Source organism: Protopterus annectens, chromosome 8.part0, assembly GCF_019279795.1.
Source record: "Protopterus annectens isolate FY-2018-M chromosome 8.part0, PAN1.0, whole genome shotgun sequence".
Taxonomy (NCBI): domain Eukaryota; kingdom Metazoa; phylum Chordata; order Ceratodontiformes; family Protopteridae; genus Protopterus; species Protopterus annectens.
The window spans coordinates 385,562,820-385,582,158 of NC_056741.1; the positions used below are offsets into that span (position 1 = coordinate 385,562,820).

At 35.8% G+C, this 19,339-nt stretch overlaps 1 protein-coding gene across 1 annotated transcript in view; it reads right to left on the reverse strand.

Annotated features, from left to right (window-relative positions):
- MTMR11 (myotubularin related protein 11) overlaps window positions 1–19,339 on the reverse strand; it is a 1,184,472-nt gene that overhangs the window by 114,553 nt on the left and 1,050,580 nt on the right. The window contains exon 14 of the mRNA XM_044079897.1: window positions 2,441–2,611. Coding sequence (XP_043935832.1) covers window positions 2,441–2,611 — 171 coding nt within the window. The remainder of the gene's footprint in view (window positions 1–2,440; window positions 2,612–19,339) is intronic.

The following is a 19,339-nucleotide window of genomic DNA, read 5'->3' on the forward strand; positions in this document are numbered from 1 at the left end:
TACTACAAAACAAGCATTAATAAAACCTTGTTTCTATTATGGGACATTTAATTACAGCACATATGGTTATATGATTAAGATTCAATTTGAATATCTTGTAAACAGGATATGAATAGTCAGCTACTATGACAATGATCATGAGACGATATCTGTAAGTGGTTTATTCTACACTGTCCACTACTCCATTCAGACTGCTGTGATGTTATTTCCTGTATTTGATTTTTCTAAGTTTTGATGGATGTGCAATTAAAAAATGTGATTTCCACACTGATGGTAGGAAATTATTCAGTAACCAGTTCTGTGGAACAGAGGGACAATACCTGATTATGACCCAGATGACCCAGGTTTGATGGATATTACTAGAGATTAGGCACTAGAAGGGCTGGCAGAAGACAGGTGGAACCTGCTTACCATTTTAGGTGGGGCATGCCCGGACTACATACTCCACCCAGAACCTCTGGTGAAGACTAGGCATGAATGAATGTGCCTGCTGTTAAGGGAGTGGGATGCATGCCAGACAAAATGCCATGGTAGTTTTCAGGTTTCTCTAAGCAAGGCAGGTTGTACATCAATATGCATCCTTATTGTTCTCTTTTATTCCAAAGCTGTCAATTTTCAGAAATAATCAGCACATCTCATCATGGGCTTCCCTACAGTGGCTACTCAGGGGATGTCACCGACAGAAGCAGCTCACACACCTTCAAAAAACTCATGGCATGCCAGTCTCTCGGTACATAGTAGCATGTACAGAGGGAAATGGTAGCACCAAAAAGAAAACTCCTGATCCCCAATGGGCAAAGGCACTGCTTGCAAAACTGTTTTCTACCCCAGAAGGAATAAATGTGACATAGGCCTCTTGTCCCTTGGGAAACGATCAGGTCAACTGGACATAATGAATGAAGGCTCAGTGGTTGGGAAATAAGAGGGATTGGAAGAAAAACTAATCGAGACCTGGAAACAATTTTTTCAGGGAATACTAACAGCTATATATGAATGTATTTATCAATATGCTTGGATTTTAAAAATCAAGCTGTTGCAAACTATGCACAGTGAATAGCAGACTCGCTTTTACACTGCAAGCAACACACAGTAGTGATGCCCTGGAATCCCTTCCTTGCATTTCAGTTAAGGAAATGTTCACATCTGTCCAAGTGGAATTACACAATGACACACTACAGAGAAAACTGTGTAAGAAATTTGTATTAATTATGATTAACCACCCCAGAAAGACACAAAACCTTTCCTCTTAATCAGGAACTGCACTTACAAAGTGCATTATACAGTAAGATCGTCTGACTGTAGAATACTGAATTTGTGATATAAGAATCAGCTTTGTTGTATCAAGCTTCTATGAATTCATTTGTCCAAAGAGTGGATTATTCCGCTGTTCAATCCCCCATGTGACATTATCTTCCATCAGATGAAATATCTGAAGCTTTCCATTTTCATTTTACCTTACCCATTTACTAACTAGCTGAGCCACTATACACAAGTGACTTTTTCAGGGTGGATAAAGAAAACTGATCTGTTTAACTGACTTCTTTACAAACAGTATGCAAATGGAGACTAAGGGAGTCAGACTCAAGACAGAGATAAAACTTATAGCATCAACTTTGTGCTGAACTTCTAAAGGATCATATCCTCCCCCTTTCTTCCCATCCTCTAGAATATGCAGGGTCCCCTTATTATCTACTCATCTGTGGTCTGACCTTCCACATTAGACAATGCCCCAGATGAAGTTTTAACAGCTTCATGAAATGTGAATGCCGCTTCTTGTGCTGATACTCACGGCTACACTCAAATGCATCAGAGTAGCTCTCTCAGTGACATTACAGCACTACCTAATCTCTCATATACAACTTGATTTTATTTACAGTACTTTTTGATTACTGTACTCTATGACTGCTAGGTAATTACCTCATTTAAAAGAGCACTGACAAGTCCAACAGCTATAAGAGCCACCGAAACATCGAATTTTAGGTTGAAAATACCACAATGCTTCAAGTCCCTGTAGAACAAATTATGCTACTTTATCCTCCTATAAGGTGAAATACATACTCAGGGATCACAGCAAACTAAGAATTAGACTGCTATATTTAAGGTGACAACACCACAGTACTATAACAAGGCAAAGCTACTATAGCATCACTTTCTGCCTTTTCCTGCCTTTCAGGGATTCTGGAGCCATCTTCTCACCTTCTGGCAACCACCAATGCACTACAAAGGAAATATTAGGCTTGTGGGCAGCTCTCAGGCACTAAAACATAAAGGCAGTGCTGGTTCAATCTATCCTATGGTACTATACTAGACAGTGTGTGTGTGTGTGTGTGTGTGTGTGTGTGTGTGTGTGTGTGTGTGTGTGTGTGTGTGTGTGTGTGTGTGCACGCGTGTGTGTTGGGGGGAGGGGGTCAAGTGTACAAAACAGTTGAATTTTACTCACCTGGTTTGTCTTCTGTCTTTCTCGCTGGCTATTCGACAGAAAGGTGCTGAAGAATGGAATATGGGTACTATCATGTACAGCAAGTAGGTATGCCTCTGTGAACTCAAAGGATGTTGGGTACTGCTGAAGTAACTGCCACACGCAGTCCAGGAACAGTAAAAATACTGGAGACTTTTAAAAGAAAAAATACAATGTTGAAAAAAATCATTTTTATGTTGTTAGCCATTCTACTTCCTTCTGTTTCTTTGCATATTCCAAGATAGTGCTAATAAAACATAAAATTATGACAAGAAAGTTTTAATATAAACAACAGCATGACTCCCTTTAAAAGAACACATCATTTATGAAAGCTTAAAGTACGAAAAATCATGCACAATTACAAATTAGATATTGGTACCTACTTGGAGGTGTAATGCAATTTCTCTTGTTGTTGAACCTGAATAAATAAGCTACTTAGCAGTCAATCACATGAAGGCTTCTTTCAATCTATTTAACCTTCTGATATTGGCAGATACTTTTATATGCGACTCCCTTATACATTGTTAGTGCTCCTGATAATGTGAGGGTATGAGTACATACTGCACTATATGAACCAGTAACACCTCTACATCATAGCTAGCCAGTGCAGACCTCTCAACTAAAACTGATTTTTCCTCATATTTTTATCCTGTCTCTCGTAAAAGTTTTGATATTACGGTAAATCAATTAGCATTAAAGTCTGACAATATGCCAGATATTAAGAGTTTCACACTTTTTACTTTTCAGAAAATGCAATTTGATGTAATACCTTTTGTTCTGTTAACTTCTTAAGTGATCTACAGTTACATTTAAAAAAATGTCCCTGATTCTGGGCTTTTGTACCTGATTCTTGAGTACAGATGTTGAGAGGTATGCTGACAGCCTAACAGTGATATTCTCCCCTATGCATTTGAGAGACGAATTGGCATATTTTGCTTGCAGTCCTAGACATTAGGGAAACAAACTGGTATAATTTGTTTGCAGTCAAAGGAACTGGGGAGATGAACTATCATATTCTGTTTGCAATAAGTACTAATGAGGTTTTTTTTTTTTTTTTTTTGAAGATGAAGCTATGATGAAAAGAGCATTATTTTTTTTTTTTGAGGATGAAGCTATGATCAAAAGAGCATTTTCAAACCTTTCTTTGTAGCCTCTCCCCCCGGTCTGGATAAGAAGAAAACAGTATGATGTTTTTATTGTGGTGTTATGAATGTGTAGTTAGACGTTGATGTTTTAGTCTCACTGTAGTTGTTTGAAGAAGGTGGTGTTTCCACTGGACTTAAGTGTTGGTCTAGAACTGCCAGGTTGGAGGGGCAGTTATTCACTTTTGATGCATCCCAAATAGCGTGCCTGTTTTTTTTTTTTTTTTTTTTTGAGGGGGGGGGGGGTTAGAATAAGTCTTCTGGAGTGCAGCCTGTTGATGAGGGCTGCAAGGTCTTCTTGTAATGGGTGCTTAATATTGCAGTTTGAGGTATCTGATCAACAGATGACCACACCATATGCACACAGAATAATAAGGAGCAGAGGATTGTCTGAGAAGAGTTTACCATAGCCTGAGAACTGGCTTTGTCCTGGCAGAGTGGAGAACAGCAAAAGTAATCCCCTTGCACAAAGGAGATTCATCAATGGACCCTGGGAACTATCGACCCATAAACCTAACTAGCCTTATCTGCAAGGCCACCCACAAGGACACAGGCAACCTTCAAACCCTTGATCTGACCCAATTTGGTTTTGTCAAGGGTAAATCTTGCTTATTAAGCCTAGTGGACTTCAAGAATGTTACGAAAGCCCTGGATGAGGGCAAAAAATACATATCGCCAATCTTAATTTAGTCAAGGTCTTTTGAGACAATCCCCCATTCAGGTATCATAGAGAATCTCTCCCAACTGAGGTCTAACCCATAAATTACTAGATGGGTAGCAATCTAGCTCACTGTCAGAATGCACACTGTCAAAGTTGACGAGTCCTCCTCCACCAATAGACCAGTTACCAGTCGGATATCACAAAGATCTGTGCTAGGCCCTCTACTGTTTGGAATCTACTTCTCTGAAGTCCAGGTGATAGACAGCCTGTGGCTTGCCAAGTTTGCAGATGACTATAAACTGGCTCAATTATAGAGTCCCCCAACAATGTTAACCTACTACAGAAAGGCCCGACACAGACAAATGATTGCTGCCAAACTCACAGACTAAAACTTAAAGCAAAACCATGCATCATTATCCCCTTTGGCAATAGTCCCTGTTAATTATGATATTCCCTGATAATTATGATATAGCTAGCACCCCTCTAAGCTCTATCTCAGTGGTGTGAGACTTGGGAACACAGGTTGATAGCAATCTCAACGACGATCACCATGTGTCTGTAGTGGTAAGAAAAGCATTCTACATTGCACGTCTCATAAATAATGGCATCACATTCCAGACAAGGGAGGTTACAGCTCTGCTGTACTTGACCCTTATCAGACCACTAATTGAGTACAATGCTCCCTTCTATATATACCTGACCAGACACCTGCAGCAACTGGAGAGATCACAGAGGTTTCTAACCAAGAGAATCCATGGCCTCCAAAACATGACATACATGGAAAGACTGAAAGCCCTGTCACTGTACTCTATCATACAGGCTGCTGAGAGTTGACCTGTGCCTGGCCTACAGAGCAGTCTCTCACCCCATCCTAATTGAAATGCTGCACATCCACAAATCAAATGGGACAAGAATAACTCACTCCAGCGACCTCAACCTAGCCTGTGACATTAACAGAACATGATGGAGAGACAGATACATCTCCTAGCAATTGCCACTCCTCTGGAATAAGCTCTTACTCCATCTGAAGCAGAGCTCCTCAATGACCCTATTCAAGCGCAACCTTGACAACTGGATGAGTGACTGTAAATTCACCAGAGGGGTGGCAACTATGTCCCTCATGAACAGGGGCAGTCGGTGCATATAACTATGGTCAATAAGGGTACTTGGGTTATTACAGGCTTGTAAAGGTCCTACGGCCATTAGCTTAGTAACCTCCTATGAACCTGATGTAAATGCAGAAAAGTAATGTGGATAGCTCTGAGCACTGGGGAGGAGGTACCTTTGAAAAAGGGTAAAGTGGGAGATGGTAGCTCCTATTTTAAAAGTGCAGGAGCAGTGAGAGGTAGTTGCTGAAACAATAGAAAGATTTGTCACCGATTCCATGAGCAAGTAGGGATAAGTGGAAGATTATGTGATCTACTATTTCAAGTGCTTTGGTGAGAATTATAAATATTGCTCAAGTACAATTAACCTTTGTCCTGTTTCATTAGTGTCATCAGTTAAGATTCACATAACTGTAATGGCATGATGGTTGCACCAGAAGCTGTGTTGAGTTCTAGATATACCCTTTGGTAGAAATGCACTGAAACATATTATTGGCAAGTACTTTTCCAACTGCTGGAAGAATGGAAATAGGCTTAAAGTCTGAACAAGTCAGGAAATGTTTGTTTTAGGGAGTAGTTTAATTATGGGACTTTACCAAACTGTAGAGAAAAGGTTATGACAAAATCTAAGGTTACAGAAATATTTAAGAAGGTAAGTTAAATGTTCAGAGTGTGCTTTGACAAACGGTGTCAGTAGGGTATCAGTATCTGGTTGGTGTTGTAGTCCAGGATTTTGAGGAGTATGTTTCTGATTTCTTTGAAGTAGAAAACAGGGGCAAGCTCAAGCAGAGTGGGAAAATGTTTAGGCAGAGTGAGTGGAGGGTTGTGCAGTTTGCTGAATTATGTCAGACAGTCTTGTAGGCTTAGTGGTCCTTTAGCATTAAGGTATGTCTTGTTGAAGTTGTTTTTTTCTTTTCTTTTCTCTACATACAATTTGGTTTACTTGAGTTCAAAATTATTAGTTTGGTTAGAGTGTGGTTTAGTAATTTTGGAGGTACACTGCTCTGTGACTCCTAATGCCCTTTTCTTTTCTATGAGATCATGGAGGTAGTGAACCCTTCTTTATATTCTGCTGAACTTTTTTTTTTTCCCCATGTTTTTCAGGCCTCATTTCTAACCTGTATTAGGGCTTTAATTCTTTATTTCACCATTTACTTCAGTTTGGCTTACAGAGCTGTGACACCATGGAGGAGTGAGTTTTGAATTGAACTGTTAAGCGAGTAGTTATGAGGATAATAGTTGCTGAATCTGGATCATGACAAGATTGGTACCTTGGTGGTTTGTGCGAATGTTACACAACAGTTGTTACTTTGGAAGGGGCAAAAGAACATTACACGGCATACTGTCCAGGGTATTTGTAATCACCAGGTATAGTAAGAAGTGATTGTTAGACAAGATGTGGGTTCTGAGATGGTCTGAATTAGTCCAACATGAGACAGCCATTGTTTACTTTGTGCTTGTTTTTACTGAGTAGTTTTAAACTGAAGTCTCCCATGTTTGAGATGACAGGGTGGTAGGAGGCTGAGGCTATAAAGATATAAGGATATTTTGGTTGTTGGATTTGCACAACTAGCTGATAAGGGTGGCATTTGAAGGTGGAGGTAACTTGTGAATGTAGTTTTTACAGATGAGCTTTGTATAGAATCATAGTTCCACAACCACTTCTATTAAGCTTGTTGTTAGAGGTATATTTTACCAGGAATGTGGAATGGTGTGATGGGGTGCTGTCTTTTGACCAGGTCTCAGTCATATTTATGTGAGGGAGTAGGTATCTAAGAAGGTGTCAATTTGTTTCAGTTTATTTTTAATACTCCCTGGATTTATGTATTTGTGGGAGATGTGTAATATCTTGGGTGGGGTGCTGATTCGGGTTAGATTCGCTATTTAAATGGGTTAGCAATAAACGTAATATTGGTGATAGTTTAAAGATGAATTCTGGCTAGCACTGTGAATGCTTTTGGGCAGAATTGGGGTATGTTCTATGGTGGCAAGGGTTACTAGGGAAGTGACTGATGGAGGGTTTTGGAAAGATAAAAGGTATTGTGGATTTTAAGACTGGATGTGTTGAAGGTGTTCCACTGTTGATATTTGAGAAGGTGGTTGGAAATGTGAAATCACTGAATGACCATATTGGGAGTGGTGAGACACCTCTGCTTGTTTCAGTGCAAATTAAGTTAAATAGAATAAACAGGATAAGACCGTACATGCTGGGTGCCATATTTTCATAGGTAAGTAGCAGTTAGGTGTGCTACTAATGAGAGAAGTTACGTTTCTGGCTAAGGGGAGATTAGATTTAAAAGGGACAGTAGGAATAAAGTGGCGATTTCTTTGCCTGTTCCTGTTTTCTTTGCTTGCTCTTATTATTTGATTATATTGTGGATTTATCAGTTTTGGTGCTGATCCAAATGAGTTCCTAATAATTTAGTGTTTTCCTTGTATGTTAATGATACACAAGTCTAAGTAATAGTTTTACAGTCCAGGACTGAAGGTTACATGTTAAAAGATCGAACATTTGAAACATCGAACTGCATATGGTCGAGACCATATGGTTGATGTTTCAAAACATCGATTTTTTTAACATATGCAAAATTAGATGAAAGAAAGTAGTTAGAAGACTGTAATGCAAGGGGAAAGCCCCCCCTGCACCCCCTCCCCACACCCCCCCTACCTAAATATACCAACTCAGAGATTGCGCAATGCTGACAATACAGCGCAGAATGGGAAGTTTTCCTATTCCCTGCTGTAGCACGATCTCGGAGTTGGTATATTTAAGTAGAGGGGTGTGGGGGGTGCAGCCCCCCACATGGGGGGGCAGGGGGGTTTGCCCCCTGCATTACAGTCTTCTAACTAGTTTCTTTCATTTAATTTGTACACATGTTAAAAGATCGATGTTTTGATGGAAAGGATCATCATGGACCTCATAAATAAAGATATTGGGGACCTACAGACACTGGATCCTACCCAGTTCGGCTTTGTTAAGGGCAGATCCTGCCTCTTAAACCTGGTTGATTTCTTTGAAACAGTCACCAAGGCCATTGACGAGGGCAAGGTGGTCCACACAGCCTACCTGGAGCTCGCAAATGCCTTCGATACAATACCCCACTCGGGCATTATAGATAAGCTCACCAGCTTAAATATAAACCCCTATGTCACTAGATGGATTGCAAACTGGCTCAAGGACAGAACCCACATGGTTAGAATTGCTGGAGCCATGTCAGACTCCAAACCAGTTACAAGTGGTGTCCCACAAGGCTCAGTCCTGGGACCTCTCTTGTTCGGTATATATTTCTCGGAGATACAGGCCAACAGGGAAGGACTGTGGCTGACCAAGTTCGCAGATGACTGCAAACTGGGCGCCATAATTGACTCTCCAGCCGACACAAGCATCCTCCAAAAAGGGCCTCATAGAAACAGACAACTGGTGCCAGAGCCATGGCCTCAAGCTAAATGCCAAAAAGTGTATAGTCATCCCCTTTGGCAAAAACAAAGTGCCCACAAATTACCACATAGGTGGTAAACCATTAAGTACAGAAGAAGTAATTAGGGACCTGGGGACCCAAGTTGATAGCAATCTCTTATTTGACAACCACGTGGCCAAAGTAGTTAGAAAAACATTTTATATAGCCCACCTAATCATGAAGGGATTCGCATCTAGATCAGGGGAGGTCATTGTGCCTCTTTACTCATCCCTCATCAGGCCCATAATCGAGTACAATGCCCCTTTTGGGATGTACCTTACCAGACACCTGCAGCAACTGGAAAGACCCCAAAAGTGCCTCACCAAGAGGATCAAAGGGCTCAAACAGATGCCATATGCTGCCCGGTTAAAGAAACTCCAGCTCTACTCAGTGGCATACCACCTGTTCAGAGGCGATTTGTGCCTGACGTATAAAGCCATGTCCAACCTGGAATTAATGGACATGCTGCACCTCAGAAAATCCAAATCCCGGGGGCGTGGCCAAGGATGAACACAGGATAGCAGCAGATTTCTTCAGCTCCACCAATTTCATTACACTGACAAGAATTAATTACTTAAAAAATTAATTTTTGAAGTAATTTTCTTTCTAAATATGTTTGTTTTATATAGTTCTTGAACTATATCTAAAAAAGAAAGGAAATCGTAACAATATTCCTGTCAGAAATCACTTTGGAAATTTTCCTGTCAGTTTATCAGTCTGAAATGAGTTCCAGTAAGACAAATTCTCAAGACTCCAGCATCAAGAAAGAACTTCAGTCTCTGATAATTATAATCCAGCAACTTACTGCTAAGATGGATAAAATGGATACTAAAATAGACACCTTCATAGAAAAAAATACAAAACAAATAGACTTGTTACATATAGACCTGCAACAACAGAAGATCCAGATGACAGGCATAGAAGAAGCTGTGAATGACATGGAAAATAGAATCCAAGAAGAGGAAATCAACACTGAGTTTCTGCTGAAACAAAATACACATTTACAAACAAAGCTGGATGACCTGGAAAATAGATCTAGGCAATAACATTAGGATTTTTGGACTGCCAGAAAATATTGAAGGTAACAATATTACTTCTTTTTAACAACATGGCTCCCTAAAACTTTAGACTTACCAGAAGCATTCTCTTTTGGTATCGAAAGAGCACATAGATCTATAGCTAATACTAACTCTAACAAAAATTATCCTAGATCAGTTATAGTTAGATTTCTATCATCTTTTGATAAAGAGATGGTTCTTAAATCTGCTTGGGCTAAAGCTCCTGTTAAGATTAATGAGACAACTGTGCGTTTTGACAATGACTATTCTTCCATGGTAATAGCTAAAAGAAAAGTTTTTCTGCCACTAATAAGGGAGCTTAAAAAAGCACAGTTTAAAACATACCTTCTGTTTCCTGCCAAGCTTAAAATCTTCCTTCCTGATGGTCCTAAAATTTTCGATGACTTAGACTCTGCTTTACTGTTTATCAAAAATAATAAGATTTTGGATAAAATAGAGGAAATGGAATGGGCTAGTCCTTCCTTAAAGAGACTGGCAACTGAAACTTCGTGGAAGACTTCAGAGAAGAAGAAGAGACTAAATAACAAATGATTTGTTCTATGTTTATTTTTTCTCTCTCATCATTTTATTTCATTATTAATCTTTTTAAATATAGTTCCTGCATTTCCAGAAAGCCACGGATATTCTGAAAAAGATTTAATCAAAGTTATTCTCTGTGTGCAAAGAAATGTTTTGTTTCATAACCAGTCAAAATATCTGAAGATTTAATAACAAGCTATGATTTAATTTGTTTCTCTTTCTGAAAAAGAGAAGTAAGGTCAGTAATTTGATACCTTTTTTTCTTTATCTTTTTTTTTTCTTCTCCTTTTCTTCTTTTCTTTGTTTAAACAATGACATTCTATTTAGATTATGTAGTGGGTAAATGGTGGGGGAGGGCAGGGAGAGAAGAGTAATGAAAATATGATTAATAGAATAATAACATATTTATTCCTTGTAAAAAGTTTATATGTTCTTCAAATGCTATTCCTAATTATACTTTCTTGATTATACTGCTTATGCTTGTTTGTAAATAATCTGTCATGCTTTAACTAATAATAATTAGAACTAAATAATAGTAAATAATATGTTTTATTTTTAACTCTATTAATATAAACAGTAAGTAATAATCCATTGTATATACTTCTTATAGCTTTCTCTTACATTTTTTTTATTTCTGCCTTACACCCTTTTATTTTCTACTCTCTTTTTCTTTTCTTTATTAATATATAGAAATGCTTTTGATCATATAGACACAGTAAATAATAAGATTTGCATAAAAATTGAGTTGGGACAAAAATATTGAGTTTTATTACTTAATAATTTTGGGCTTAATTTCACTTACATAGAGGCTGTAATAACCTGTAAAATACATTGTGAAGGTTTTGTCATGTTTAGATGCATTTACTCTGCTAAATGAATGTTTTTTCACTAGTTTTTAATAAGTTTCCCGCCAAAATGTTAAGGGAGACAATCTGGGATGTGGGCTGTCTCATGCACAGTGTCCATGAGCTACTTCAAAAGCTTCAACTCTCAGAATTCTCACAGAGAAGCTGAAAGCAGTTAGTCTAACCTTTGACCTAGATATCACACTGACACATCACAGATTCAGGAAGAACACTCTACCAGGAAATAGAAATGATACAAATGCGACTATGTGAAGGAAAATGAACTCTTTAACATCTAAATGTGAGTTATTTTATATAATTACTTAAATATCTATGTTATAATTCATATAATATGTCAGTTATAATGAGTTTAAATGATGCAGTTTCTTGTAGTAAGTAAATGTCTTATTTTAGAAGGCATAGAAAATGAAACATTTATTCAAGTGTTTTTGAAAATCTACTTAACAGCAGCATAATAATCTGTGTTAAAAACTTATGTTCCAAACATATACATTACTATAACTCATTTAATTCATCTGATTGACAAGCATAAATAATTTTATAACTCTATTCTGGAAGAAATTGTCATGTGATATATTTTAAAGCAGTAGTATAGCATGGTTGTAAAATCTGGTTACTAAAATGTGTTTGCTGTGCATTATTTTGTATAAAGCAGACAGATTTATTGTAGGGACAGCAAGTAGGATAGTGCTCAGCAAGGACACAACTCAGTGAGATCAGATATATATATATGTGTGTGTGTGTGTGTGTGTGTGTGTGTGTGTGTGTGTGTGTATATATGTGTATATATATATATATATATATATGTGTATGTGTGTGTGTATGTATATATATATATGTGTGTATATATATGTGTGTGTGTATATATATGTATATATGTGTATATGTGTGTGTGTGTGTATATGTATATGTATATGTATATATATATATATGTGTGTGTGTGTGTGTGTGTGTATGTATATATATATATATATATATATATATATATATATATATATATATATATGTGTGTGTGTGTATATATATATGTATATATATATATATATATATGTATATATGTGTGTGTGTCTGTGTGTGTGTGATGGCTTCTTTTTTTTTTTTTTTTTTTTACAATAATGCAAGTGTTTCTGAGAATCTGCATAACTATGCAGTATGATTTATAACAATTTCTATGAATACAATATTTTATTCTACTGACAATAATGAGTTTGAGTAAATGCTCATATACAAGCAATTCAAGTTTTTTTTTGGAAGCTGTTGATTGCATTTACATGACAGAAAATAGATGCATCTTAATATATGTAATGTCTGAATCATATTAGCCAAAGTTTTTGATTTAAATGAATGCTAGAACTTATTTTCTCTCCTCTTGATTTCTAACATCAAGATTATTTGAATGCTATTTGAATACAAGTGTTTTATATTACATAGATGTATATAGTAGTATGAGCAGTTTTTAAAAAAAAGTTTATTTTAGTTTATATGATGCTGTTTTACCAAATGTGTAGTCTTGTCTTGCTAGATAATTGAATTGAAAACTGTTAACCTCAGTTAAATATAACTAGTATTAAATTGATAAGGTGGTAGCTGAGGTACTGCTGCTTAGGGTAGGGGTTAACTTGAGTGGTAAATACTACTCTAAGTTGGAGTTTATAACTCCAGGCTGGATGCAAGGTTTAATCCTTACATTATTTTCACTTGTTCATTGTTATTTGTATATAGTTTTGACATCCACAATATATTTTGTACACTCATTGTCACTACAAACAAAATTGAATCCTATACAAAATCCCATAAGAGATTCAATAAATACAGCTATATTTAAAGGTACACCTAAAGGAGGAGATGTAACATTACTTATCTTGTTATTTGTTATTTTGATCATAAGATTCTTAAGTTTTAAAAATGCCAAATGACATCTTTAAAAGGAATTTCTTTAAACATTAATGGATTGAATAATCCGTGTAAAAGGGCAAGCCTAATAAGATACATTAATTTACGTAAGGCCAACTTAGTCTTCCTGCAAGAAACCCATCTCTTGAAAAAAGATATTGATAAACTAGCCACAAACAAATATACAGTATTGGTTAGTTCAGAGCACACTCAGAAAAAAAGAGTGGCGGCTATTTTATGGAATAAAAGTATGCCCATTCCTAAAACCATTAAGTCTTATCAGGATGACAAAGGAATGTTTTGTATGGTTACAATACAAATTAATGGGAAGACTTACACTTTAATTAATGTATATTGGATACCTGGAATTGGTATTAATACAGTGAAACATCATCTTGATAAGATCATATCATTCTCTATAGGAGATATTATTTTAGCTGGTGACTTTAATTGTATACTACATGAAAGTGATACTACCACTATAGGGAAAAGAAGAATTACATCTAATGCAAAACATTTAAATGATTTTGCTAATTCTTATCATTTGAATGATATTAATAATCAGATAGATTCAAAATCATTACCATACACCTTTTTTTCTAATAGATACAAAACTTATTCAAAAATAGATAGGGTCTTTATTTCTAACCAGATGGTAACAGAGTTAATTAATTCCAAAATCATTTCATGTCCTATATCTGATCATAATTCAATTGTTTTTGAATTCATGATAAAAAATACTCAATGTTCAGATCAAAAGGATACCAGCATACTTAACTCAACTAAGACTATAAAGAATATATACTTTCAGAAGTAAAACATTTTTTAGACATAAATAATACTCCTGAAGTCTCCATTGTTTATGTTTGGGATGCCTTAAAATCATATCTATATGGACAAAGTATCAGATGGTATAATAATAAAAGGAAATCTTGGGATAAGGAATTGTTAGACATTCAAAGTAAATTAGACTCTTATAAACATAATAATAAAGAAAATATTATGGACAAGAAAGTTATTGAAGAAATAAACAAACTAAATGAGAAATACAAAGAAATCTTAACTCATAAAGTTAAAATAACTTTAGAGAAATACAAGTTTTTGTCTTATTCAATAAGCCCCAAATACTTACATAGACTTAAAAGTAAAACAAAAGGTTGAATAAACAAAACCATATCAAAGAAATCTTTTCTCTAAGGAAAAAGAAGAATGTTTCTAGTATACCAGAAATACTAGAAGAATTTAGAAATCACTTTCACAAAATTAACCATAATAACATTAACATGGAACCTAAAGATAAAATAAAGGAGTTTATAACCACAAACATGAATAAAAAGCTTAATAAACAACAGATTAAACTATTGGACAAGAGTATTTCATATACAGAAGTTATTACACAAATAAATAAGCTTAAATCAAACAAAGCACCGGGTAATGATGGTATTATACCAGAAATATATAAAATCCTTTCTAAAAGTACATATTCATTAATACATAAGGTTTTTATTTTGGCCCAAACTGAGTTAATAACCCCCCATCTTGGCAATATACATTTATTTCGCCAATTTTAAAACCTAATAAAGATCCAACTAGATGTACTTCATATCGGCCCATCTCATTACTTAATGTTGATTATAAAATGTTTATGAGTATTTTTGCTGATAGATTGAAGACAATCATCCCCGGCATTATAGATATAGATCAGACAGGCTTCATTGTAAATAGAAATACTTTTGATAATATAAGAAGAACTTTAACATTAATTGATTTTGCAAATAGGAAAAAGAAAGATTCAACACTTATTAGCCTTGATATAAGTTCAGCATTTGATTCAGTAAGTTGGGACTATCTGTTTACCTTACTGAAGTGCACAAACTTCTCAGATGCATTTGTAAATCTAATTGAGCATTTATACAAAGGAACTTTGGCTTATATTAAGGTAGGAACATATGTTTCACAAAAATACCCATTTTTAAAGGTACAAAACAAGGATGTCCACTTTCTCCACTATTATTCACTTTAGTAATGGAGCCTTGGGCTAATTTGATCAGAAACAGTACTGACATAGAGGGTTTTGAAATAGATGAAAATATAACATCCAAAATTCAACTTTTTGCAGATGATGTTCTAATTACATCAGCAGGATCTAATTCTTCTATGCAGTCTCTATTTGATAAAATGATGAATTTTAAAAGTATTTCTGGTTTAATATTCAATGAAGAAAAAACTAAAATATTACCTATATATACACGAAAAAATATTCTCATTAGTGGTTTTACTAAATATGTACCCAATTCAGGTCAGATAACTTATTTAGGTATAATACTATCTAAAGATATTAAATCTATTATGTATAATAATTATAACACCTGTTTTCTTAATATACAAAACCTTTTTAATACCTGGAATAATATGTTTTTTACTATGGAGGAGAGACTTACAATTATTAAAATGATAATATTCCCCAAGATTTTATACTTAATACAATCAATAATACTTTCACCTACAAAAATAATTATCAAGAAATTGAATACACTAATGTTAAATTTCTTATGGGCACCTAATAGACCTAGGATTGCATTAAAGAAACATACTAATTGCTGGTCTCAAGGGGGTATTTCTTTTCCAGACTTTAATTTATATACTATCTCTTCTATTGTAAAAGTTATTACTTTATTAATAGATCAGTCATATGTTGCAAAATGGAAAGATTATTGGGAGCTAATTAGTATGCACTTCATGAAAATCTCCTTAACACATAAAAATATGATTGTAAATAACTCCATGTTATGGTTACTAAAGGAATTTTGTACTTCACCTATTACACCTAAACATATTGTTTGTTACCCATTAAACATTATTATTAGCTATCGTAACTTTATATTCATGCACCCTAAGTATAGGGAATGGAATTTTATTATATTCCTATAATGTATACTCAGGGTATGCTTTTGTCATCTACTTCTGAAAGAACTCATTTAGCTATAGATAATGATCTAAAGTACTGGTATCAGTTGATATCTGATAATAAAGTTAAAAATCTAGATTTCTTAAAACAAGAATTTGATCTAAGAGAAACTTGCTGGTTAGAGGTTCAGACCTTTAGACAACATCTCATTAATAAAATAGATCTAATGTCTATAACAGTTAAAGAATCTATTCCAACACTGATTGATTACTTGATATTAAATTTACAACATAAAGTTTCTGATAAAGGTAAACTTTCATACATACATAAAATTATCAGACAAGAAACTTTTTACAGTGTAGATTCATACTGGAATTATTTCACTTCTATTAATGGGGACCCACCAAATCAACAAGATAAACAATATATATTGGAATCTGCTTATAGAACTACGTCTTCCATTGTCTGGAGACTTTATACATGGAAATTTTTACATAGATCTTTTATACACCTTTGATGATGAATAAAATAAATAATAAAGATAATTTATGTAAGAGATGTAATGTAGAAATTAATGCTGACTGGGCTCATATGTTTTATGACTGTATAAAATTGAAAGAATACTGGAAGTCAATTAATGAATTTTTGCAGGCTCTTTTTACAGATAATTTCATTATTTCTAAATCTCTTATATTATTCAACACACCTGTACCTCAAAGTGTTAAAAAGGTTAAGCTTCCCTTGTTATGGTCTATTCTAGCAGTGGCTAGGAAAATAATAACTAGAAATTGGATTTCAGATACACCTCCTTCGTTCAATGAATTTAAAATGTTATGAATATAGTGTGCCATATGGAAATAAACACAATTAGGACAAGAACAACTAGAAAAACATATTATTATATTGTATGGGATAATTTACAAAATTTGTTAAAAAAATTCTAATTTCAATAGCACGGTATTTTAGTTTAATTGATCTGATTGTAGTAGATGTCTTTGTAAATACTTTAGTTGTTTTGTTGAATATTATAATACCTATTTTTAATTACTTGTATAAAATTGTTAGGATATTTCTCTTATATGTTAAAACAATAAACCTGTTTTGAAAAAAGAAAATCCAAATCCCATCGAGCTACGTGCTCGAGAGACTTGAACCTCAGCACTGAAATAAATAGGACATGCTGGAGGGACAGATTCATAACCCAGAGGCTCCCTTCACTCTGGAATAAAATCCCAGTCCAGGTTAGGCAGAGTCCCTCATTGACTCTCTTCAAGAGGAATCTTGATGAGTGGATGGGAGATCGTAGGTTTACCCCGGGTATCACTTCTGTGTCACTGTTAGACAGCGGCACAGTATACTAACCTCGAAAAAGGACATAGCAAAATAAATTTAAAATGGGTGGCGAAAGCCAAACACATTCTGGCTAGGCTTATAAATGCCCTAGGGCAGATAGCCTAGTATGAACCTATGAATCATCGACCATATGGTCTCGATCATATGCAGTTCGATGTTTCAAATGTTCGATCTTTTAACATCTAACAGGACTGAAATAGTGTTCACACTGACTGATATATTTTACTAGTATACAAGAAATAATGAAGAATTGTGATGGAGGGGCTAATGATGCGTAAAAGTACCATCACCTGGGTTGTTCTGAAGCAAAGAGGGCTATTAATCAGTGAAAGCAGTAGCCAATCAGTGGACTCGTGACAGTAACAGTCTTATCTGAAGAAGGGCTATTTGCAGATACAGGTGAAATCAAGAGCTGCTGAAAAGAAAAAGACAGCAGAAAGCCAAGGTCCTGGTGTAGCATAAAAATGCGGAGCAGAATGGGAACTGAAGTAGCCATATAGGCAGCTTATCAATTATCTACCAGTTCACCATGCCATGGTACTTTTTTCCTGACAAAGAAGTATGCCATCCTGAGCCATGCATATGGCTATATGGGGAATGTTCCCCCTCATAGCACAGCCCATAACAATCACCCATGAGAAAAGTGCAGCAATCTACTGTAGCTGAGATGTCAGACTGAGGGAGACAAGGCTGCCACAGGAAGAGGGATTGAGCCTTTACAGGAAGATCTGAAACAGAAAGCAAAGGGGTAAGTCTCTGTATGTCTTGTTCAGCCCCAGGGGGTGAGAGGACAAATAAAACTACCTGGATGACACCAAAGCAGCCTAGCATAAGGTACTCTTTATCCTAATAACCCAATACAGCATGCTCAATATGCTACTTAAAATGTCTTACGAGAGAGCAACAAGATCAATAACAGCTTTGTGGGGGGCGGATCACTTCTTCTGAGGAATCATTTCCTAGAGGCTTTGTTCATTGCTGGGCAAGCAGTGCTAGCAGGGTGCTGCCTATTAAAATGAGAAACACAGAGTGTGAGCAACTGTGTCAGGGCATTACTTCGATGGTGAGGAATAAACTGCACAGGAGTGTCATAGTACTTAGTGACCTCACAGACCAAGCTGTGTGCCGTGTACAGTCTTCAAGCTTGATTCTATACACAGGAAAACAAACAGTTGCACCGATTCTGAAGTCTAAAGGTACTAATGTCTTAACTTTTACTCCTACAAAGTGTCAAACAAATGTTAGCAAATATTTTTATAAAGTTTCAGGGAGTCATATATACAAAGGAACATTTGAAAAAAAATCACAACATGTATTCGGCTAACCATCACAACAGATAAGCAGCCATTTAAGGCACTGTATGAAGGGATAAATAATATGCAGTAATACTGATATACTGTTAACTGAAGCGGAATAGAGAGGGTGAGCAGGATGCAGCAATCAAACAGTACATTCTTGCAAGGTCCTGCCATCAATAATAATCAGTGTGTGGCCACAGGCATCAGCAAACTACACCTAGCCAGATGATGGGATACCACACAGCCAAGTGGAGTACCACTGCGCCAAAGGAGGACTACGCGTACCTGCCAGAGAAATACAAATAAGTAAGGATGCAGTGAACAGTCACTCATACAGAGATGTACAGCTGAACAACTACAGATATAACAAAATATATCTCTACATTTCTCTAACACAGTATTTGCAAACATCAACTCTGACCTAGTATAACAGTGAGCTCCTCTGTATATAAACATACCATTGGTCTTTACTGTGCTAGAAATCCCTCAAGCTTCAGTGCTGGTCAGATGTCTCTACAGGTGTCTGGGTTTGGCCTATGGAGTTCAGACAATATTAAAGCCAGAAAGTGTTTGGATAGTTCAAAATGGCTGTGGTTCA